This window comes from Stegostoma tigrinum, chromosome 10 (assembly GCF_030684315.1).
Source record: "Stegostoma tigrinum isolate sSteTig4 chromosome 10, sSteTig4.hap1, whole genome shotgun sequence".
NCBI lineage: Eukaryota > Metazoa > Chordata > Chondrichthyes > Orectolobiformes > Stegostomatidae > Stegostoma > Stegostoma tigrinum.
The window spans coordinates 36,570,609-36,594,436 of record NC_081363.1 but is presented as its reverse complement, the minus strand read 5'-3'; the positions used below and the strand labels follow the sequence as shown (position 1 = coordinate 36,594,436).

Here is a 23,828-nt window from a genome sequence, read left to right as displayed (position 1 = left end):
GACTATCCATGGATTAATTTACAATGCTCTGAAACTCTTTATGGAAATGAATCAGAAGCTATTTGATGACTGCACCCAACAGTTCAAAGCAGAAAGGCAAAAGTAAGTTCAACTGTCTGTCCTTCATAAAATGTGCATGTGTTAGATCTCAATCTAACATGAAGTTATCTAGCATGCTTTGTTGTCTCAGAACATTTGCACATGATTAACCCAAATTTGTATTCTTGAAACAACAATGGGCAAAACAATTAGTGGAGAGTGTACCAGCAAACAATATACAATTCACAACTTTGTGATGATGTTACCACTTATAAACAATTTCAGTCCATAGATTTGCATCTATTTAAACAAAATGGGCTAAACTATGGAGATGTAGCAGTTGTAAGGTGCAAATGAAGTGTGTATTAGCAGTTAAAACAGTCTTTAGTTTCTGCAGTATTCTGTATCCCTACAAAGTACACATTCAAACAAAAGTTTGAAGAGACTCCAACAGTAATGTATCTGACCTGCTAAAATATAAATGTCTGGGAGAAGTACGTAGGGTACAGCTGAGATGTTGATTTGCCCCTGCAATCATCTTTCATCCTCCATATTTGAAGGGAATATAACTTATTGTCTTTATCCCCATTTCAGCTGAGTCTTTGTGGCTCTCCACTGTTATTTGGAAGCCCGTTAAATTAGATTTCTAGCCCCATGGAGGCAGTTACCATAGCAGAACTTGGCACTCATTATACTTTATGGTTCTGGGCCTTGAGTAAACAAAAAAAAAGCGTTGCTTAGTTCAGCAGAGAACAAGCCTGAAAATAAACAGCAAGAATGGACAATAATGAACGTGGATAGCAGGTGAGGTAAGTAACTCCAAAAATAATTGTGTTCTAAAGGATGGAAGTGTCAGAATCACTTCACACAAAGATACACGTGATCAGCCCTGTGATGAAATCCATGGCGAATGCACCAATCAGCTAACAGTATGCTAAAACTTCGCCAAAATTTGTGCTTATTTTGCCATAACATAATAACAAACAAATCAAAGCAGGAATAGGCCATTCGGCTAGCTGACCCTGCTCTGCCATTCAATAAGATTATTCCTACCTGCCTCCCCCCACTCCGTCATCTCCCCAATAACAGTTGACTCTCTTGTAACTCAAAATATGTCCAAATCAATCTTGAGCATATTCAGTGACGCACACTTCACTGTTTGCTCTGGAAGAGAATTCCAAACATTGACCACACTCTGAGAGAAGAAAACCTTCCTAATCGCTCTTATTTAAATTGGACATCCTTAATGTTGAAACTGCGTCCCCGTATTTCTAGATTCCTTCACAAAGGAAAACATCCTCTCTGCTTCTGCCCTGTCACAAGTGTCCCTCGCAATATTATTTGAAAATGATCAAGTCTTGTTCTTCTAAACTTGAATGCGTAAAGATTGAGTAATCCAACTCAACTTTGCTGTGTCACACTTTGGCAGTTAAGGTTCTGTAATATTGCCAAGTGATTCCATGCACCTATATCAATTATCAGACTCTGGTCTTAAGCAACTCACCTCGGTGAACTGTTTTCTGCTGCACAGCTGTTGACTTGACAATATAGATGTCGCCACTACTTGATGACTGTGGGGTTCAGAACCTCACATCTTGTATCTTATTCTGATTTTGGAAAAATATTCTTGCAATTTAGTCAGTCCCCCCTGTATTTTCAGTGCTTTTGTCTGTCTTGTTGGGTACCATCCTGAACACTTTAGTTAGCCCTATGTGATGATCTGCTATCCACTTATTAACTGAACCATCGACGCCAGAAGGTATGGTGAGGCAGTATTCCTAACCCTAACCCTATCGCAGGTTCACTGGAAGGACTGGGTCTTGCCTAAAGAAGAGAGTGGAGAATTGCCCGCGGTTGAGTGCAAAATGTCACTTTAATCATAAATCAGTTCTGAAAGGTAGTTAGGCCAATTTTTTATGCATTGGCCATTGGGACTAACAATGAAAAAGTTCACGCAGGAAGAAGAGTGATATTAACCTAAAATGGGGAGAGAGTAACTTTCATTCCTTGGTCTAGCAGATTGCTATATACAGTTTATGCAAGACAACACACAGTTGGCTGTTGCATCGTGAATACATGAGTAGGATCGGGCAGAAGATTTACCATGGAGATAAAGGCAGCAGAGACCGGAACTATGCTTGCTTTTCAGTAATCTGTTCCATCTACCTGTTCACCCTGAGACCTAATTCTCGATTGTACTGCGTGACCTCCCTGATGGGTGGCCTCTTTCTTGGTCTCAGGAGTCCAGTATTTCTTTGTATTCTAGAATACCTGGTCCCCTGTTTCAAAGGTTAAGGTTTGACACTGTCAAACCTTGTCAATGCTGTGTGGATGTTCTCATCATTTACTACTCTACTGAAAGGGCCTTCAGTATCCTGTACTTGGTCAATCAACTGGAGGAAGTTTAAGAAACTGATTCAGTGTTCCAGCTCCAGGGATACGGAAACTAGATCCTCCTCAGGTTATTTATACTTGACCTATGTTATAACTCTGGTCTGCTGCTGTCCCAGAAACCCTCAGAGATCCACTCCAACTTCATCAAACATCTGTACCTCTTCCTGGTATTTCTCAACCGGTTTTCCCACAAAGATGTTCCATCGCGTGTTTCACCTGCTCACTCACTCTGCTACCAGCCTAAATTTGCCAGAATAGAAGTGCCCAGGTAGCTTTTCCATTGATTCGTGCATCACCAACTCCAGCTCACCATATCTGAGCTGATGTTGCTCAAGCTGCTGGCAGTTATGACAGATGTGATTTCAGTCTTATTCTCCTTTCAAAAATTGTTAGCGTTCTCCCTCACAATAGACAAGTATTCCAATTTCTGAAGAAAGACAAGAATAGTTTTGTTAGTTGACACTTTTTTAAATATTCCTGTATGCAGTTCCTGTAGAACTAGTGTGTTGCCTTTAGTTACTTCAACCTACTGTTCCCTGAAAGTTCTGCTTTTCGTCTTGACACCACAAACATTTAAATGCCTACCTCAACCAACAATTCTATGTCCTCCTTTTTCATCGCCTGAGCATTTGTACTCTTATTTAGAGCAAGCAGGTTGAAAATGGATGAAGCTAAGTTCTATTTCTTTTCAATTTCTTTGTGATCCAATTCTGTGTGGACTTTTCTGTTCCGTTTCTTACCTACTTTTATGTTTTATATTCATCTTATACTACCCATAGCCTTCTACTTTGGCAGATGTTTTACTTTACCTTAATCCCTCCATTTTGTTTGAAGTGAAATTAGTCTTTAAATTACCACTTCATGGTATACGTTTATCCTGTACTGTATGTATGTGTAACTTTATCCTAATTGATAACATGTTGTCTTGGTTTTGTCCTCTAATGGTTTTATCCAGATCACCCTCAATAGCATGCCTTCATTCCTTCAGATTCTGTTTTGTATTGAACTAATCTTTAATAATTCTTGGAGGTACCTCGCAAAGCTCATCAGAAAAGTTCTGTCCCACTATTGAAGTGAGATTGTGAACTCTTTTATGCAGAGTATTATCAGGAATACACTGCCTGAAGGAGTATTGAAACAGTTTTAATTGTTATTTTCAAAACAGTATTAAATAGTTGAAAAGAAAACATTTTTGAAAAGTTATGGGGAAAGAGTAGGGGTGTGAGATTTAGCCAGCACGAGGGCGAAGAAGCGAGTGGTTTTCTTGTGGTACATCGTTCTACGCTTAATATATTTGGAATATTGTGTTCCAGTGATTTGAGTTGTGGCATTAGGTGGTTGAACTAGAAAATGATTTTAAATACTGTACAATTAATCAGCAAGCAACAGAGACATTACTTTAATGGCAGAATAGTGCCACATATAGTTGGTGATTTGAAATGGACAAGTATGAGGAAATGAATTATGGGAGGACCAGGAACATATGCTCAGTAAAATAATGCTGAAGTGTATGAATGAGAAACTGAATTTAAATATTCAAAGATATAATCTTTATGAAATGGAGTCTAGGTAAATGAAGTTATAGAATCTAGAAACATTTTTAATTGTTAAATTCAATAATTTAAATGAAGTGTAGATTCATAACTATGTCTGGATTTGGAAACTATCCATCTGTAGTTATAGTTTGAATGCATGACACTAGAGGAGACAAAAAGGAGATTTAACAGCAACTTTTGTAATTGTGACAGATTTTAACAATGAATAGAGAAATACTGTTTCATCTGAAATGAAAACAAAATTCTGCAGGAAGTCTGGCAGCATCTTTCAAGCAAAAAAAATTAATGTTTCAAGGTCAATATGATTTTTCAGAACTGCTTCATCTGATTCGGGAGGCAATTATGAAAAGGTCATTGTTTAAAACTGTATAACTAGCACAGAAAGGTCAGTGTCAGTTTGGGGTAGCAGTAACAAAGATCTATATAATGGCTACCTGCACAGTAAACTACTTTGGTTCCATTGTGATCACATCCGCTATGAACAGCTCTGTGTTCACATCACAGATCGTAGAACCAATACCACCAAAACTACTGTTGTTTCAATGCACTGTGTGAGATAATTGCAATTTCAGACTATCAAACTAGTTTCTTCAGGTGTCTCAAAATGTTCACTTCTGTAATGTTTAGGGAGAAAGCAAAATTGAAAGAACGTGAAGAGGCATGGCTCAAAATAGAAAATTTAGCAAAAGCAAATCCACAGGTATGTTTATATCGTCACTATTAAATATTGCTCAATGAACAGTATTGTAAAGGTGAAGTGTGCTGTATTGAACAGCCTTCACAGCTATTTATTTTTAGCACAGATAGAATTTGGATTAAGTTAATCCTGATTACTTATGAAAATAGTTTGTCTGTGAGGACAATGAATCCAACCATATTCAGAAAATGAATTAGCAATGGATTGATTTGCTTTGTAAACTTTTATAAATTGAAGTTGTCTTTAAGTGTTTGTTTGTATCTTGCAACTTTCTTTTTAAAAAAGACATTCAGAATAATTTGTTTTTAACTTTGTATGTTGTAATTTCCACTTCAATTCCAACTATTTATCGTTATCTGTTAGAAATGCACAAAATTATTTTGTGTTTTACTTTAGTTTGGTGTCTAACCATGAAAACTGTGGTAGTGCAACAGGCACATCAGAATCAACTTGAGGCAAGTCTTATCCCAACCCACTTCAACCAACAATGTCACTGTAGATGCGATTAATCTTGTCAACTCTCCACTCGTTCATTTCATTTAAAATTGTTGGTAGCTCAAGATTTAATTTGGAAATGCATAGGAAGATGTCACATCGCCTAATCTCTGTGAATATACGTTTAAAATGTCTTCATATACTTGTAGTTGTGGTAGGTCCTTAGTGTTATAACTCATACAGAAATAAATTGTTTGATTTGTTCTGAGTGCATTTCCACACCAATGACACTGGGTAGCTTTTCAACATTGTTACTTCTGTTCATTATTTAATAAAATTATGAACTATTTAAAATATTTAAAGAATATACAAATAGGCACTTAAATACTTTTTCTCTCTACGCATCTTCCTCTACCCTAAAGATGAATTTCTTTTTGCATAAGTCGGCGTTTCCTTTTTACTCCGTGTGAATTCTACCGGAGTTTCTTTCCAATCCTCTCAAATGCAGCTGATGTCTGGAATGGCACTCACTCATTTTCTGAGCCAGTGAAATTGACAGTGACCTACAAGCTGTGAATTTCAATGGCTGTGCACCCATCGTTCCTTTACCTCCATTGCTCCCTTCCTCCCAACAAGACCAATATTGGTATATCTGGTTTAAAAAAAAATTAACAGTAGTAAATTGCTGAGTTACCAGTAATGGCCATTCCAAACACACACTTTCAGCTCTTACTTCTTCACAATCTGGGAGATTTCTGACTTTGTAACCCTTCTCCAACCAGGTTCCCTTCCATTCCTTTGTCCATTCGTTGCTCCCCATGATTCTACCCCTCCAAAGAAAGTCTTACTTAATCTGAATGGTGGAATCAACTCTACATATGCTATGCTTAACCAGTACATTTTAAAAGTGACTGAGTGACACTGTAGTTTTTCCTTCTTTTTATCCGTGTAATGTAGCCAATACTAGTTGTGCAAATGACTTGCTTCTTTCTGGTTAGTCAAGTAAAATGACTAGGACTAGACTCAATCTGGTAGGCGTTTGCCCACAGATCAAAACACTAGTAGTTTAACTTAAAAGTTTCAGTTATCCTTTGGGACATAAGGATACTGACAACCATTTAGGTGAGCCCGTTTGAGGTTGAGGTTGAGGTTGAATTCCATTGTTGGGAAAAGTAAAGTAAGATTTAATGTAATCTTTTTTTTCCTGTGCTTTACCTGACCTAAGGTTATTTGTCCATAAATACTGACCATCCTAAAATGCTTTATTTTAACCAAACTTCATAAGTGACTTCCTTTCATCAGACACTGGGTTCCTTTCAAAACTGGTCATCCTGGGAACTGTCCATGTGCCCTGTCTCCAAAAATCAGGTAGGCACTTGTATGAAAATGCACCAAAACTTCAACTTTTTTTAAATGTCTTGTGATTTTTAAATTAGCCCACTGAACAAATGAAATGTCGTAGTCATCTGAAACAAAGATCTCCTTTGAAATGGATTTTGACACTATTGCTAATGGCATGTACAGAGCTGAAAGAAAGCTACTGCTTAAGGTCAGATCAGTCCAAAAAGTTGAATGTACAGATTCAGTTCAATTTTTCAGAGTACTAAAACAAAAATAAATAATTATAATAAACCTTTCCATTTAAAATATTGTTCAGTTTTTCAGACCCTTTGAATGGACATTTTTAACTTCATGAGATCTTCATGTCCTTGTGTATTTTCAATTTTGAATTGTTATTTATTGATCACTAACTATGTGTTACTGAATAAAAGATGTGACAATAAATCTTAGTTATTTGCCCCAAATGTGTAATGTTCTGGTTTGTATAAGTTATAATTTTTATCCTTTGGTGTAGTTTACACCTGTTCATTCATGGTTAACCAATTATAATTACTGAATAAATCAATTTTTACAGTAAATGATTTTTAAAATGAGACTAGGTTGCATGCCTTTTGGTAAATGTGAGTAATCTTCTGTACAGTCTTTTCATAACAGGCTTGTTATCTCTGAGCAAATAGTCTACATGTGTTCCCAAGTCCCACTTCCAATCTCTGTATTTGCCAGCAAATGGTGTTTTCATTATTTATAAGTGGATAAATGAACTTGCATTTATATATTGATTTCACAATCTCAAGATACTCTAAAGCACTTCACTGCTAATGAAATATATTCACTGTGGTAATGTACTTGTAAATCATTTTCTGTATCCTTGACATTCATCAATGCTGCTTTATATCAGCTGGTATGAGGTGGTTTTCAATTATGATATACTTGCATTTTTTAATAACATAATTTGATATTTTTTAAATATCAAATCACTCCAAGTGACCAGAATGAGACCATGTAAAATTTCAATCACTAGGTCAAGCAAGTCTGAATGGGTCTTGTTGAAGAGGAGTTATTGAACACTATTGTGGAGCTATTTAAATACTCCATGGAATATTTATAAAAGGGAAAGACTTACTAAATGAAAATCTCAAGTAGAGATGAATGAGTAAGTTCCCTTTCGTAATGATCCTTTATTTTGCTGTGTCACGATTATCAGTTCAAAGGTAGATATGAAAACATTTGAAGTTGGGTAATGCTACGTTTCAGTTCTGTTAAAGGGGAGCATTTCGGATTAGATTGTAACTGAATGTTTTATAGCTTTTATTTTTCTTTGTCAGTTAAGTATACTTATTTCCTTCTAAGCATGCTGTGGTTCTTGTGTTGAATGCACAAGATCCATTCAGGAATAAAGGAACTAAGTTTCACTTATTGTTTCAAAACTTGATTAATCTCTAACTACCCAATTTTAGCATGTCACTCTTTTAATTAGGAAATATATGCATCCCTCTTCAGAGTGCATATGGTGAAACAGGTCATTTGATTTGCTTTTAAGAATTCAGAAATGATTGCTAGATGGTCAGTTAATCCATTCTCTCAATTTTGAACCCGAACATGACAGAATTACAAACAGGGCGAATTTGGCATGTTGGTAATGTCATTAGATGAGTAATCCAGAGCATGAGACTAATATTTTAAGGACATAGCAACAGAATTTAAATTTTGGATTAGATTGTAACATTAGATGGATGTTTTATAGTTGTTGCTTAAGTATACTTATTTGCTTCAAATAAATTCAATTTCTAAATTTAGAATTAAACATTAGTTTGTTAATGGTAACCATGAAATTATCAGAGTGCTGTAAAAACCTATCTGGTTCACAGATTTCTTCATTTGTGTAAAAGGATCGATCGTTCTTACCTAATATGGGCTACATGTGACCGCAGGCCCACTCTGATGCTGTTGGCTCTTCATTGCCCTCTAGAAATGCTATAGCAATCCACTTAGATCAAGGGAAATTAGTGATGGGGAACAAATGTTGCGCTTGTCAGAAACATCCATATCACTTGAGTTTCTTCAAAATTTTGATTCAGTTGCTGATGCAGGTAAGACTGCAGCACAAAATCAGTAATAATTTATGGTATGAGGTAGCAATTCCATGTAGACATTGGGTCGAACTTTGTGGACAGCATCACTTGTTGTGTTTAGCACTAGGCATTGAGTGTTTATGCATTTTACAAGTTACTGTCTGATAATTGCTATTGTTAAGGTTTAGTTTTGCCTTTATTAAGGTTGAGATTCATGTGGATATTAATTGTTTATAGATGGAAGCATCTGTGACACTGGCTATGGGATGAGAGGTATAGGACTGAGTATGTCAGTAAACATTCTCCACAGGAAAAGAATAGTGTTTTGGTTTCAACCTCACCAACTGACTTAGAATTTATTTATATCACACTGCGACATTGGAAGGACCTGGTGCCCTCTACAGGGAACTCTTAAACCTTTGTAAAGCAGGAAATTGTCCAACTGTTTAAATGATGAAATTGAAGCATGTTAAACGAGGCGTTTAAATTCTGAGCCAGAAATAAGTGACTAGTTCGTTCAGTACAAAAAGTGAATAGAGAAGAAAAAAAAGTGTTTTTAAGATTATAAAGGATAGCAAGAATTTTTTTTAAATTTTATATCCCCAACACATTTGTAATCTAAACCAAAGAACTGTGGATGATGAAAATCTGAAACAAAAATAGAAATTGCTAGGGAAACTCAGCAGGTCTGGCTGCATATGTGGGAAGAAAACGATGTTAATGTTTAAAGTCCAGTAACTACCTAAGATAGATTGGAGATGCTCTGGACGCTGAATTGTTATTTTGCAGTGTATGTTCTGAGGAATCAGTCTTTTTACGTATCTTTGTATCCAAGAGAGACAACATGAGAACTGCTAAAACAGTGTGGACAGTTGTATTCAGTAAAACTAATAACATAGTACACAAAGGAATTAGGAGTAATCCATTCAACCCTTTAAGTCCTGGTCTAACATTTAGTAAGATATGACTGATAATTAACCAGAGTTCAAACTTGCTGAACATCAAAAAGGAACATTTTTTTGATGAAATCTGAGCAAAAAAATCATTGTATTTAGGTAGAACTTCTGTTTTCAGGTAGAACTTCTGTTTTCTACGACATATTTGTTACAACTTGGTAAGAAATGTTTCTTTGGTTCTCCCTACCTAAAACAACAAATCTAGCACTATTGATATATATCGTAGAATTGCATTCCTTTCTTACCTCTAATTCTCACAAATCCTTTATTTTCCCTCCAAATTCTCACAGGTATGGTTCCAGAAACTGGTATATCAATTTTTGGAAACTTAAAGCTTCCAATATCAATTGAACTGGTTGTCTGTAACATGTGTCCAGTGCCATTTTTCCTGAAGGTGTCACAGCAAAATATCCCACCACCTCCACGTTATGTCTGCATGGGTGAATTGACCAATGATCCTTACTAGAACCTAATTTGGGGAAGGGAAACAGTTGATTTCTTGAACTCGGTATTACAGTGACAGTGACATCGATTAGTACTTTCGTAGTTGGTCTTTCCTATTATAAAATCACATGTGTTAGCTTTTTTTGTCTTCTACTCTATTTGTAAAGAGTATGTTTCAATAATTCTTATATACTGTAAGTCTAGTTTGTGATTTGTACAATAAAATAAGAGTGAAATTTCTCCAGCCAGATCTCTCTCTGGTATCTGACTTTTCCAGTGTTGGCATCAGCTGGGATCATGATAATATCCATATAAAATCAGGCATAAAGATAATGTCATAAAATGTTGCATAGCAGGCTTGTTCACGTTAATTCAAATGAATATATTTTATGTAGGCTTCAGTTCAGAATAGATGCAGTGATCTTTTTGAAATTCACTGTTAATTTCACTGCCCTAAATAGAGAGGCGAGGGTGGGGTAATGCTCATCGTGTTTGTCCTAGATACCAGATTTGTTATAAGTTAAAGTCTAAGTCTAAAACAACTTCAAAAAAGAATAAATGTAATTTTCACCTTTTTTTAAAAAAATCTTTCTCTGATTTGCAGCAATTACATTTTCTTCTTTCGAGATCCCATTTTCAAGGGATATGACCGCCGCTTTGTCCAAGATTTTCAGTAATTGTTGCAGTATTTAGGACTCAGTGGTGTGAATGATGGATATAAAATCAAAATGAGCATAATAAAGGAAAATATACCATAGTACATCTGTGCCTTCATACAACTTTTCTGTTTACTTACTTTACATGGTTAGCATATGAGGCTTGTTGAATATACTCCTTTTTGTGGCTTAAGTTTGAGCTGTAGTGGCTGTAAAGTGCATAACTCGCTCTGCTAAGTAACTTTGCACAAAAAAAAATCAGGCTTATAACAACCCTACCCAACATGTTGGGGGCACATTCTTCAAATCAGTAGTACATGTTTGTAAATTGCATATCTTAGCAAGATAAGCAAGGAAACATCATAACTTGATTGTCAGCTGAATTGTGCTTGGCCTATCACTGTGCATTAAAAAGGAAAAAAATAAGTGCGTAAGTACCACTAGTGTCTGACATCACTAACAGACATGACAGTTTCACTGAGAGAATTTTTCCCCTGTTGACTATTTAATTGGCTACATTGTATGTACTGCTGGGAGTTCTAAATTATAAAATCTTGTAATCTTCACCATAAAACAGATATTTTAAATTTACATGTTGGAAAATAAAACAGTGAAAAAATGCCATCTCTCTTGGTATTTAATTCAATATTTGCACGTGAAACTCAATTTATATATTGAAATTTATACATTGAGCACGTTTTGGTCACTTCAGGATAACTTTAAACTGCATATTTACACTTTTTTATTTTGAAATCATCATTGACCTGTATTTATACAAATTTTCTTAAGTGTTGACCATGTGTTGTGATATGTTGCTGAGAAACCAAATAGCTTACTTGCAAATCTGTCCTTCATTTGGCCTCACTCGGTTTTAAGCCACTCTTCTCCATTAGATATTGGGTCTTTGCATGTAATGGCTACAATGTTGATACTTCCCCTCAACACTCGCCCTCAAACCTTTGCACATACTCCTACACAGATGTGTGTACACACACCCAAATGTCCATCCTCAGCATCTAAAATGGTAGTTATTCATCTGTGAACATTGGCACTGAATGATGGAGGAGGCTTGACATCAGGGCTTCACCTTTAATCATCTTCCTATCTTTTCTGTATGGTCATATAAATATGGATACAGATCTGAAGTAAGAATCCTGACCAGTTGTATCACTGCCTCTAAGTAGCTAAGATTGGCTAATCCAAGATGACCATATTTCTGAATAGTCTGCCATTAATTAGACCTAGATTCAGCTCCTTGGTTTGTCTCAGTTCAGTGCCTCAGCAAAACTTGCATTCTTCTTCCAATAAAATTTCAGTAGCACCACATGAAAGTTCCTGAATGTTTTGTGCAACCAGACAGAGACATTCTTAGTTTTCAAATTGAAATGTTATCTGTCTTGATATTTGTGAATCCATTTTTATTTTTAGTTTAAACTTCAGCTTATTTGTACATGAAACTTAAATTTTATCTTTCAGTATCAGCTTTTTATTGAACCCAGTGGCATGAATAGTCCGGTTGCCATGGAAACAGATGGTCCATTGATAGATGATATCCAGATGATCAGAAAGGCAGTAGAAGATCAAGCAACTCAGGTATAAAATGGCGACAAAAATTATACTACTAAAATGGTTTCTTATGAGTCATGGAAGAAATTAATATACAAGTCTCATGAGACTGCAAATTGATAGCTGTTGAATAATCTCAGATTTAATTCTTCTGTTTAGCTTTGTGGATTCCTTGATTTCATTTAATAATTTTCGCTTATGATACAAATTTAAAATAATGGAGGTATTGTATTCCATAAAGATTTTTTAAGAAAATATAAAATTGCAGAAAAGTTAGGAATAGTTAAGGTTAATTTTTATTGAATCCATTGGGCCCTACGTAGGATCTTGCCACAAATGGATACAAATAGAACTTACTTTGTGAAAATAACGTAAGAACTAGGGGCAGGACTGGGCAATTCAGCCCCTCCAACCTTATCCACCAATAATACAATGTTGACTGATCTCCTCTCAGCCTCAACTCCACATTCCTGCTGATTAAAAATGTGTCTATCTGCTCCTTAAATTTATTTCATCTTGGCATCCATCATTCTCGGGTAGTGAATTCCACAGATTCACAACTCTTTGATAGAAGTAATTCTTCCTCATCAGTTCTGAGGAAGGGTCACCGGACCCAAAATGGGTTTATTCCTTCACAGATGCCGCCGTACCTGCTGAGCCTTTCCAACAATATTGTTTTTCTTCCTGATTTGCAGCATCCGCAGTTCTTCCTGTTTTTAATTCTTACTCATCTCCGTTTTTAAATCTGCCACCCCTCAGTCTAAAACTAAGATCTCTACTTCTGGATGGCATTGCAACTCTACAATTCTTTTCACATCTTGTATAATTCAATTAAATCTTCCCTCATCCTCCTAAACTGTAGCAAGTATAAGTCTAACTGCTGAATCCTTCCTGGTAAGACAAGCTTTTCATCTCTGGAATTTAATCTAGTGAACTTTGAGCTGCCTCCAATACAATTGCATCCTTTCTGAAGTAAGGGGCCCAAAACCATATGCAGTACTCTAGATGTTGTCCCACTAATGCGTAGTAGTACATTCCCTACTTTCATTCTCCATTTCTTCAGCAACAGTGCCAAAATTCCATTTGCCCTACTGAACTGAGGTTCATTATCTGCAAGCTAGCTTTCTACAACACATACACAAGGACACCCGCATTCCTCTTCACAAAAACACGAGTGAAGTTTCTCTCCATTCAATAAAGAGTTGCCTTTTTATTCTTCTGACCAAAATCGATAACATCTCTCATCCAAGTTAAACTTCATTTGCAAAATTTCTTATTTCTTCATTGCACATTACTTTCCCACCTATTTTAGTGACATTTGCAAACTTCGCTACAGCACTTTCTATCCTTGCGTCCAAGTCATTAATAGACTGTAAATAGTTAAGGCCTGAAGTCGAAACCCTGTGTGACTCTCCTAGCTACATCTTGCCAACCTAAACAAAATGCATTTATCTTGATGCTGCTTTCTGTTGGTTAACAAGTCCTGTTTCCAAGCTAATATATTGCTTCATCAGAGTCATATAGCACAGGTACAGACCATTAGGTCTAACTTATCCATGCTGACCAGGTTTCCCAAACTAAACTAGACCCATTTGCCTGCATTTGACTAAATTTCCCTGTGAATCTTCCCTATTCGTATACCTATCCAAATGTCTTTTACATGCTGTAACTGTCCTTGCATCTACCACTTTCTCTGGCACTTCATTCAGTGTGAGCTAACCTTGTGTATTAACCTTTTTATGCCTTCTGGAAGTCCAAATATACCTCATCTGCAGCAGCCCCGTTGTTCCCTTTGCTTGTAATGTCTTTGAAGAGCTCTAGCAAATTGGTGAAAAATGACTTACCCTTCATGAAACCATGTTTACACAATGGATTATGTTTTGACTTCCCAAATGTCCCTTAATAATGGATTCCAGAAATTTCCTAATAACAGATAGTAAACTAACTGATCTATAATGTACTACTTTCTACCTCATTCTCTTTTTGAATAGAGGCGTTATTAGCATTTTTCCAATCCATTGGAACTGTTCCATAATCCAGGGAGTTTTGAAATATCTCCTTTGCAATCCACTCACCATCTGCTGCCACTTCCTTTAATACTAAATCTTAGGTGCTTTTGGTAGGTAGTTCCAACAATAGTACATAGAGTATTGTGTTTTCTACAATCTACAGCATTTAAATTTGAGAGTTGTCATATCCACAGAACCATTAAGTTATAAAATTTGTTTGGTATTTATATTTATCTTATTGGCACTTATAGAACATAGAAAAGTACAGCACAGTACAGGCCCTTCGGCCCACGATGTTGTGCCGTGGATTAATCCTAATCTAAAAATAAAATAACCTAACCTACATTCCCCTCAATTCACTGCTGTCCATGTGCATGTCCAGCAGTCGCTTAAATGTCACTAATCACTCGAATTATATTTGAAAATAAATGGGATAATGAGTCTAAATTTCTTCCTGAGAAAAGCTACTGTCTGAAACATTAAGTGCAGTAGTGGATATAATTGCAGCACATTATTCCATATATTTCTTGAATAAGCATCAGAACATAATTTTGACAGTAATAAGATGGCATTTCATTATTCATTGTTGCTATAATGGGGTCTTTCAATGTGATCTTTATTAAGAATCTGCCTCTGTCAACTGATTCCTTGAAGAAAAAGGAATATGTTAAAATTGCTATTGTCTTGGTAAACACTGCTTTCAAATCAAGTTGATATAAATACTTACACCCCTTAAAATTAAGAAGCAGAAAATTCTGGAAATATGCAGCAGGCTAGACAGCATCTGTGAAGAGAGAATAGAGTTTACATCATAATTTTTTGAATCAAAACAAAGTCACTAGTTGCAGGTACTATTAACATTACTGTTTTGCAGGCACAGAAAGATCTTCGAAAGGATCGTCCACTTGTGCGTCGCAAGTCAGAACTGCCTCAGGATATCTACACCATGAAGGCCTTGGAATCCCATCGCCGGGCTGAAGAGATTATATCTGCTCACGATGGGCATTAGGCTATTACAACAGAAGAATATTGTATAAAGCTGTTCTCTGAACTCAGTCTATTGTAGAAGCTATTACGCTTTGTGCCATACCAATCAGCTATACATTTAAGTCATGCTTTCTTGAATCCAGTTTGTAGGCAATAACTTTACCCCATATGAAGTCAAGTCTGGGTAGTTCAAACAATGGTACATAGGGTATTGTGCTTTCTACAATCTCCATCAAATGATGGATCTAAGTTTGAGCACTGTCATGTCCACAGAACAACTGTATAAAATTTGTTTTTGCATTTATAGTTATCCTTTTATTTACGCCTGTATTTGAAAATAAATGGGACAATGAGTCTAAATTTCTTTGAAAAGTCACAGACTGCATTTTTAGTACTAAAACCATTTTTTGTTTTTGCATTGAATGTATTCATCCCAGGATTCTATTGCATCCAAAAATATATTAGTATAAATGTAAATATCAACAGTTCCTGGATTCATTAAAAATCTTGCACTAAATCTGACTCTTTAAAAGGAGCCCTCCTGATTTTTAAACGTAAATTATATCAATCCTCTATATGCAAGAGTATCTTTGGGGGTATTAAAAGTATTGACGTGATTTTTACCCGTACAATTGTACGACATAATTTAAAACACAGGATTTCAACTTTAGTTAAGTCACTAAATTGAAATTCTAAGTCTGATTTAATTCCCCATTAATATATAAAATAACTATTGATTCCTGCTGGATTGGTTCAGATCAAAACTTTTTATTCAGGTGCTTTGACTTTTTATTTTATCTTTTGTAAGGTTTGTCAAAGTTCTCTACATGTTGTTTGTCTTCATGTCTGTTACACAAGGCAAGTGTTAGCAGTTCTGATGGAACTTTTCAATGTACTGAATTGGCTGAGGCAAGAATTCTCAGGGTTCACTATTTTAATCCATTCCTACTTGTATTAATGTTCTCAAGCGTAACTTTCCTGGTGTTTTTATAATCTGTCTTGCCAGTTTGCTGGTCTAATTTATGAAATTGTTCTGCCTCAAAACTAAGAACACTTGAGATCCTTTGTAAAGAATGGATCTGGAAAATTGTCACGCTCCTAATTTTAACTTGCTAGATTTTAGAAATGAAAAATGTTGCACACATTTCTAACTTTAATGTGTACTAGATTTCACAACACCCATTTGAATGAAGCTGTGATGAGCTAGGCAAGTGAAACGCCAAGATATGTATGTGTTGTCAGCTGTGTAAAATAGCTGAATATGACTTGTGATCAGAAACTGGTCTGACAAAAACAAAAGTAAGTGTGTGTGTATATTATCAAAACTCTTGTTCAATCAATCTCGTAATTTTAGCATCAAATTTTGAAAGTGGTAGCTGATCATCAGGTTTATATTGCAAAATGGTGCATGGTCAGAACATTTGCAAAAGCATTCAGCTAAATTATCTTCTAAACTGTTCTCACCTCTGTTTACCTTACTTTAGCCTTTTATTCTATGCTTCATGTGCTAAATGAATTTTAAAATCATAGAGATATTCAGGGCTGTAAAGAAAAGAGCAAAATTTGAAGTTTTACCAGCAGAAACATATTCAAATTTCAGAAAGCACTTCCGGTTCAACTTGAAATGTGAATGCTAAAATAATCTCTGAAGCATGTTGGAAAATCTACTTTGTTTTACATGCGTTTTTTTTTCTTTGCAGTTGTCACGTAAATCTGCCCCCAATATCTTTTAGGAGAGATGGGTGCTTTTACTATGTGGTATCTTCCATGCTTTTGCTGCATTTTATTTACATACCATTGTTTGAACTTCCGTCTTGCTTAGTAGTAGTTTATCTCATATTCATTGATTTTGGGTGTTCAGCAGTATGTTTGTGTGAGGTGTTCGAGAAGGATTGTAATTTTATTTTGGCCGCTAGTAAGTGTATATTGTTTGTATACAGTTTAGAATATGATCCTGTCTTTAGCAATTTCCCCTTATTTTGACTTACCTATTGATCAAGATTGACACTCACCAAACTACAGCTTTGAATTGCCTTTTTTCTGTTGGAATGATTGGGAGAATTTTCATATTAGTTGATGATCTTCATTCTATTAAAAAAGGTCAGTCCTTGTTTTTTGGTTTACATTGGATGATGCGCAGGTAGTTGTAATTTTCACCTGCTTGGGCTGTTACTAAAAATACTAGTATTGTAAATTAAAGCAAAACAAAGTGGATGCTGGAGATCTGAAATAAAACTAGAGTGCTGGAGAAACTCAGCAGGAGTGACAGAATCTGTGGAGCGTGTAACAGAGTTCCAAAGAAGAGTTGTTTGGCTCAATGTTAACTTTGTTTCCTTCTCCACAGATGCTGCCATACCTACTCAGTTTCTCCAGAACTTAGTTTATATTATAATACTAGTGTTGTGCTAGTTACTGTGCAAAACATTGGGATTTGTTATCAATTCATTAATTACAGAATTTAAGTCAAAACTAAATGGTTAGTTGGTATAGGGTATGTGGAATCTGGAATACTGAGATAATTTAGTCATCTTTAGTGTCTTTTAAATCATTCTGTAGATAAACCAGCACAAAATGTATACCCCATAACCAGTATGTGAACAGTTTGATTTGTTAAGGAAGTTCTTAAATGTTTGAAGAAAAGGTGATTCCAAAGCTTGTTCTGGTGTCTGTTTTTCTTTAAAAGCAGCTTTATGATTGACATCTTTTAAGTTTGTTTGTATTTGCTTTTTTTAAAAAAAAGCCCAGAAGAGGAATGTCCAGTAATATGACAAGTGACCTTTAGTGTGATACCTACATAAATTGCTTCATTTTAATATTGTACATATGTTGTACTTTGTTTTAAGTAGTGTAATATCTAATAAAGTAGATTTCATATTTTGTACAAAATGGTCTTATGTACAGAATAAAACTTCCTAGCAACTACAAAAGTTGGTAAGTGGCACGGATATTTTTCTTTCAAAGATTTGCTGCGAGTAAAGATTTTGAAAATCAATACTTTCAGTTAATTCAAACTCGGTATGCTTTTTGATTTTAAAGCACTTTTGTCCAGTTTAGAATACCTTTTACAGTTAATTAAAATACCATATTAATTTTACATATTAAAGCCTGTAGACGAGAGCGACCAGTGTTCAGGTTTCTCTTTGCTTCACAATTTCTTCAGCCTTGTGCTAAAAACATTCTGGGCTCAAGTTTTCAGTTATTTTTTGTCTCTCTTTTACTGTGTACATAATATATTCCTTCTATCATTTTGAACATCTCATTTGAAAGATCAGAACCAAGTTGAACAAATGTTGGCTCAAAGTTAGAAGACTGTTGGAGGCATGTTTTTCAGACTGAAATCCTGTGACCAGCGGACTACCACAAAGATTGGTGCTGGGTCTGCTGTTTTTTGTCATTTATGTAATTGATTTGGATGTGAACTAAGGAGGTATGGTTAGAAAGTTTGTAGATGCCACCAAAATTGACAGTGTAGTGGACAGCAAAGAAGGTTACCTCAGAATACAATGGGATCTTGATCAGATGTGTCAATGGGCTGAGAAGTGGCAGATGGAATTTAACCTGTATAAGTGTGAGGTGCTGCATTTTGGAAAGGCAAATCGGGGCAGGACATAAACACATAATGGGAAGGTCCTAGGGAGAATTGCTGAACAAAGCTCTTGGAGTGCAGGTTAATCTGGACAAATGTGACGCAATGCATTTTGTAAGGTCAAGTACAGGTCGAAATTATATAGTGAATGGCAGAACCCTTAGGAGTACTGATATTTTGAGAGATCTGTCAGTGCTGGACCAAAGATCAGTGAAGGTGGCAGCACAGGTAGATAAGGTCTTTTTTTTTAAAAAAAAAGGCCTATGGCATGGTTGTCTTCATTAGACAAGTTTTATGCTGTGGCCTTATAGAACTTTAGTTAGGCCACACTTGGAATATTGCATATAGTTCTGGTTACCACATTACTAGAAGGACGTGAATGCTTTGGAGAGAGTACAGAAAAGGTTTACTAGAATGTTACCTTGAATGGAGGCTTTTAGCTATGAACATAGGTTGGATAAACTGGGATAAGAAGTTGTGGAGCTGGATGAACACAGCAGGCCAAGCAGCATCACAGGAGCAGGAAAGCTGACATTTTGGGCCTCGACCCTTCTTCAGAAATGGAAGGCCCATTTCTGAAGAAGCATCTAGGCCCGAAACATCAGCTTTCCTGCTCCTGTGATGCTGCTTGACCTGCTGTGTTCATCCAGCTCCACACCCTCCTACCTCAGATTTTCCAGCATCTGCAGTTCCTACTATCTCTTGGATAAACTGGGGTTATTTTTACTGGAATACAAGAGGTAGCAGGGTGACCTGATAGGAGTTTTCCCCCAAGGTACAAGGGGGAATGTTTAACAGAGAGATGCGAGGCCCATTTTTCACAATGGGTGGTGAGTGCCTGGAACAAGCTGCCAGAGGAGTTGATGGAAGCAGATACAACAGCAGCGTTCAAGAAGTACCTGGACGAATACGTGAACAGAAAGGGAATAGAAGGATACCAATCTTATAAGTGAAGACAGTTTCAACATGGGTAAAATGTGTTGGCTCAGGCTTTGAAGAGCCTGTTCCTGTGCTGTATTATTCTTTGTTCACAGTTCCTTGAAAGTGGAGTCCCAGGTAAACGGTATGTTGAAGGTGGCGTTCGGTATACTTGCCTTTTATTGGTCATTGCATTGAGTATAGGAATTGAGAGGTCATGTAGTTGTATGGGACATGGATTAGGCCGCTTTTGAAATGCTGCATTCAGTTATGGTCTCCCTGATGTAGGAAGGATGTTGTGAAACTTGAAAGTGATCAGAAAAGAATTAGAAGGATGTTGCCAGGATTGGAAGGTTTGAGCTATAGGGAGAGGCTGAATATGTTGGGACTATTTTCCCCGGAGCATCAGAGGCCAAGGGGTGACATTATATTGGTTTATAAAATCATGAGGGGCATGGATAGAGTAAACAGACAAGGTGTTTTCCCCAGGGAGGGGGGAGTCCAAAACCAGAGGGCATAGGTTTAAGGCACATGAGGAAGAATGTGAAAGGGACCTAAGGGATGACATTTTCGTGCAGAGGGTGGTGCAGGTACAAAATGAGCTGCCAGAGGAAGTGGTGGAGACTGGTACAACGTTTAAAAGGCATCTGGAAAGGTACACAAATAGCAAAGGTTTAGAGGGATACGGGCCAAATGCTGGTAAATGGGACTAGATTTATTTAGGAAATCGTCAGGATGGACAAGTTGGACTGTCGGATTCTCTGCTGTACATCTCTGTGACTATTTCTCATAATTCAGATTCCTAATATTGGCTATAATTCTGATAATCTGCACTGATTTTTTTTTCTCATAGTGAAAAGCCTAAAATACCATGGAGTATTCTCTAACGGACGAACTATGAATACAAAAGCAAATAGATCAATCTCTTCAATCTAAATGTTAGAAATAGAAAATGTATGTCTGGTTAATTTAGGGCGAGATGTAGTAGTAAAAACACAAGAAACTGAAGCAGCAGTAGGCCTTTTGTACAAATTGGTCCTGCTCCATCATTCAACTAGATGATGGCCAATTTGACGTCAACACCATCTTCCTGCAATGTCCCTGTTTCTTTTGATGTTACTATCTAGAAATTTCTTGATCTGTGTTGAATATGCTCAATTACACAGCCCCATGGATGGAAAACTCCAAAGATTCACCAGCCTGTACATGAAAAGATTCTGCCTCATCTCAGTTGTAAATGGCCTAACTCTTACTGTGTGACTGCATCTGTTATTTCTAGATTCCCCCAATCAAGGGGAACATCCTACTTGCAACTACTCTATAGAACCCTGTAAATGCTAAATGCTTTAATGAGATCATCCCTCATTCTTCAAAATGCTAGAGAATATAGACAGTCTCCTCACACTCTCCTCACGAATCAATGGAATACCAGTGATGTCTAGTTTGGTGAACATTTTCTCCTCTGGCAAGTTTTTCCATCCTTAGGTAAGTCAACCAAAACTACACAGTATTCCTGATGCAGTCTGAAGAAAGGTCCATACAATTACAGTAAGACTGCTGTGCAGTCAAATCCTCTAACAACTGCCAAGGTACTGTTTGTTGTACCTGATTGTTACTTTAAATGACGAGATCACTCCAATCCTATTGGCTATCAACATTCCCCAATTTTTCAACATTTAAGAAATATTCTGAACTTTTATTAATCCAACTAACTTTGGCAAATAGGGTTAAGGGGATTCTAAAGAGATTCCACAAATCCATTAAAGAAAAAAGAATAATTGAGTGAATAGGGCCTCTTAAAGATCAACAAGGCCGTCTGTGTGGAACCACAAGAGATGAATGAGATACTAAATGAGTAACTTGCATCTGTATTTACTGTGGAGAATCTTAGAATCCTGACAGTGAGAGAACGGGCCATTTGGGTTTGTACTGATGTTCCAAAGGGCATCCCTCCCCGCTGTCCTGTCTCTGTAGCCCAGTGGTTAATCGACCTAGCCTGCACATTTGTGCACTGGAGGAGGAAATTGGAGCACCCAGACGAAAGCTAGAAAGGCCCAGGGAGAACATGCAAGTTCCACACAAACGTTCATCAGAGGGTGAAAGTGAATCTTGAGTCCACGGTGCCGAGGCAGCAGCGCTAACCATTGAGCTACTGTACTGCATTTGGAAGCTAGAGAAGTTAGCAATTAAATAGTCATTACCTTGAAAAGTGTCCATATTACAGAGGTGGTGGATCTGGATGTCTTAAAATGCAAAAAGGTGGATAAATCCCCAGGACCTGATCACGTGTATCACGTAACTCTGGTAAGCTAGTTAAGTGATTGCTGGTCCCTTGAAATATTTGTATCATGGATGAAGCTCCGGACGACTGGAGAGTGGCTAATGATGTGCCATTATTTAAGAAACATGGTAAGAAAAAGACAGGAACAATGATCCAGTAAGCCTGAACCAGTGGTGGGCAAGATGTTGGACAGGATTTACATGTATTTGGAAAGGCAAGGACTGATTGGGGATAGTCAATGTGGTTTTGTGCATGGAAAATAGTGTCTAACTAGCTCAATTTTTTTTGAAGTGACAAGATTGAAGGCAGAGTGGTGGACATTGTTAATATGGACTTCAGCAAGGTGTTCGACAAAGTTCCACATGGTTAACAAGGTTAGATCACATGGAATCCAGGGAGAGCTAGCCATTTGGATACAAAACTGGGTTGAAGGTAGGAAACAGAGGGTGGTGGTGGAGGGTTGTTTTTCAGACTGGAGGCCTGTGACCATAGGTGTGCTGCAAGGATCAGTGCTGAGTCCAAGATAATAAAATGTGAGGCTGGATGAACACAGCAGGCCAAGCCTACAACAAACAACTGCACCTCCCAGTCGCAAACCATTTCCACTCCCCCTCCCATTCTCTTGATGACATGTCCATCATGGGCCTCCTGCACTGCCACAATGATGCCACCCGAAGGTTGCAGGAACAGCAACTCATATTCCGCCTGGGAACCCTGCAGCCATATGGTATCAATGTGGACTTCACCAGTTTCAAAATCTCCCCTTCCCCCACTGCATCCCTAAACCAGCCCAGTTCATCCCCTCCCCCCACTGCACCACACAACCAGCCCAGCTCTTCCCCCCCACCCACTGCATCCCAAAACCAGTCCAACCTGTCTCTGCCTCCCTAACCGGTTCTTCCTCTCACCCATCCCTTCCTCCCACCCCAAGCCGCACCCCCAGCTACCTACTAACCTCATCCCACCTCCTTGACCTGTCCGTCTTCCCTGGACTGACCTATCCCCTCCCTACCTCCCCACCCACACCTTCTCCACCTATCTTCTTTACTCTCCATCTTCGGTCCGCCTCCCCCTCTCTCCCTATTTATTCCAGTTCCCTCCCCCCATCCCCCTCTCTGATGAAGGGTCTAGGCCCGAAACGTCAGCTTTTGTGCTCCTGAGATGCTGCTTGGCCTGCTGTGTTCATCCAGCCTCACATTTTATTATCAGTGCTGAGTCCACTGCTTTTTGTCATTTTTATATAATTGATTTGAATGTGAATCTAGAAAGTATGGTTAGTATATTTGCAGATGATACTAAAGTTGGTGTAGTGAAATGAAGGTTATCTCGGAGTACAACGAGGCCTTGATCTGATGGGCCGAGGAGTGGCAGATGGATTTAATTTAGACAGATGTGAGGGGTTGCATTTTGGTAAGGCAAATTGGGGAAGGACTTATACAATTTGGTAGGATCTTGGGGAATGTTGCTAAACAAAGAGACCATGAGTTATAGGTTCATAGTTCCTTGAAAGTGGAGTTGCAGATAGACAGTAGTGAAGAAGGCATTTGGTACAGTTTATGGGCATTCAGAAGGAGTAGGGAGGTCATATTCCAGGTGTACAGGACATTGGTTAGACCACTTTTGGAATACTGTATTCAGTTCTGGTCTCCCTGCTGTAGGAAAAATTTTGTTGAACTTGAAAGGGTTCAGAAAAGATTTACAAGGATATTGTCAGGGTTGAAGGGTTTGAGCTACAGGGAGAGGTTGAATAGGCTGGCGCTATTCGGAGACTCGGAGGCTGAGGAGTGGCCTTTCAGAGATTTATACCATCACGAGGAGCACGAATAGGATAAACAGACAAGGTGTTTTCCCCAGGGTGGGGAGTCCAAAACTAGACAGCATAAGTTTAAGG

The 23,828-nt window shown here is 37.4% G+C and overlaps 1 protein-coding gene across 6 annotated transcripts in view; it reads left to right on the top strand.

Moving 5' to 3' along the window:
- Positions 1-18,079, top strand: part of ppp2r5ca (protein phosphatase 2, regulatory subunit B', gamma a) — a 156,228-nt gene extending 138,149 nt beyond the window's left edge. For 4 of the 6 annotated variants that reach the window (XM_048537087.2, XM_048537088.2, XM_059649099.1 and 1 more), the window contains 5 exons: positions 1-102; positions 4,617-4,689; positions 6,424-6,489; positions 12,067-12,183; positions 15,040-18,079. In XM_048537087.2, coding sequence (XP_048393044.1) covers positions 1-102; positions 4,617-4,689; positions 6,424-6,489; positions 12,067-12,183; positions 15,040-15,174 — 493 coding nt within the window. In that variant the 3' untranslated portion in view covers positions 15,175-18,079. The remainder of the gene's footprint in view (positions 103-4,616; positions 4,690-6,423; positions 6,490-12,066; positions 12,184-15,039) is intronic. The other 2 variants (XM_048537089.2, XM_048537092.2) reach the window with 1 other exon arrangement.
- The last annotated feature ends 5,749 nt before the right edge of the window (positions 18,080-23,828 follow it).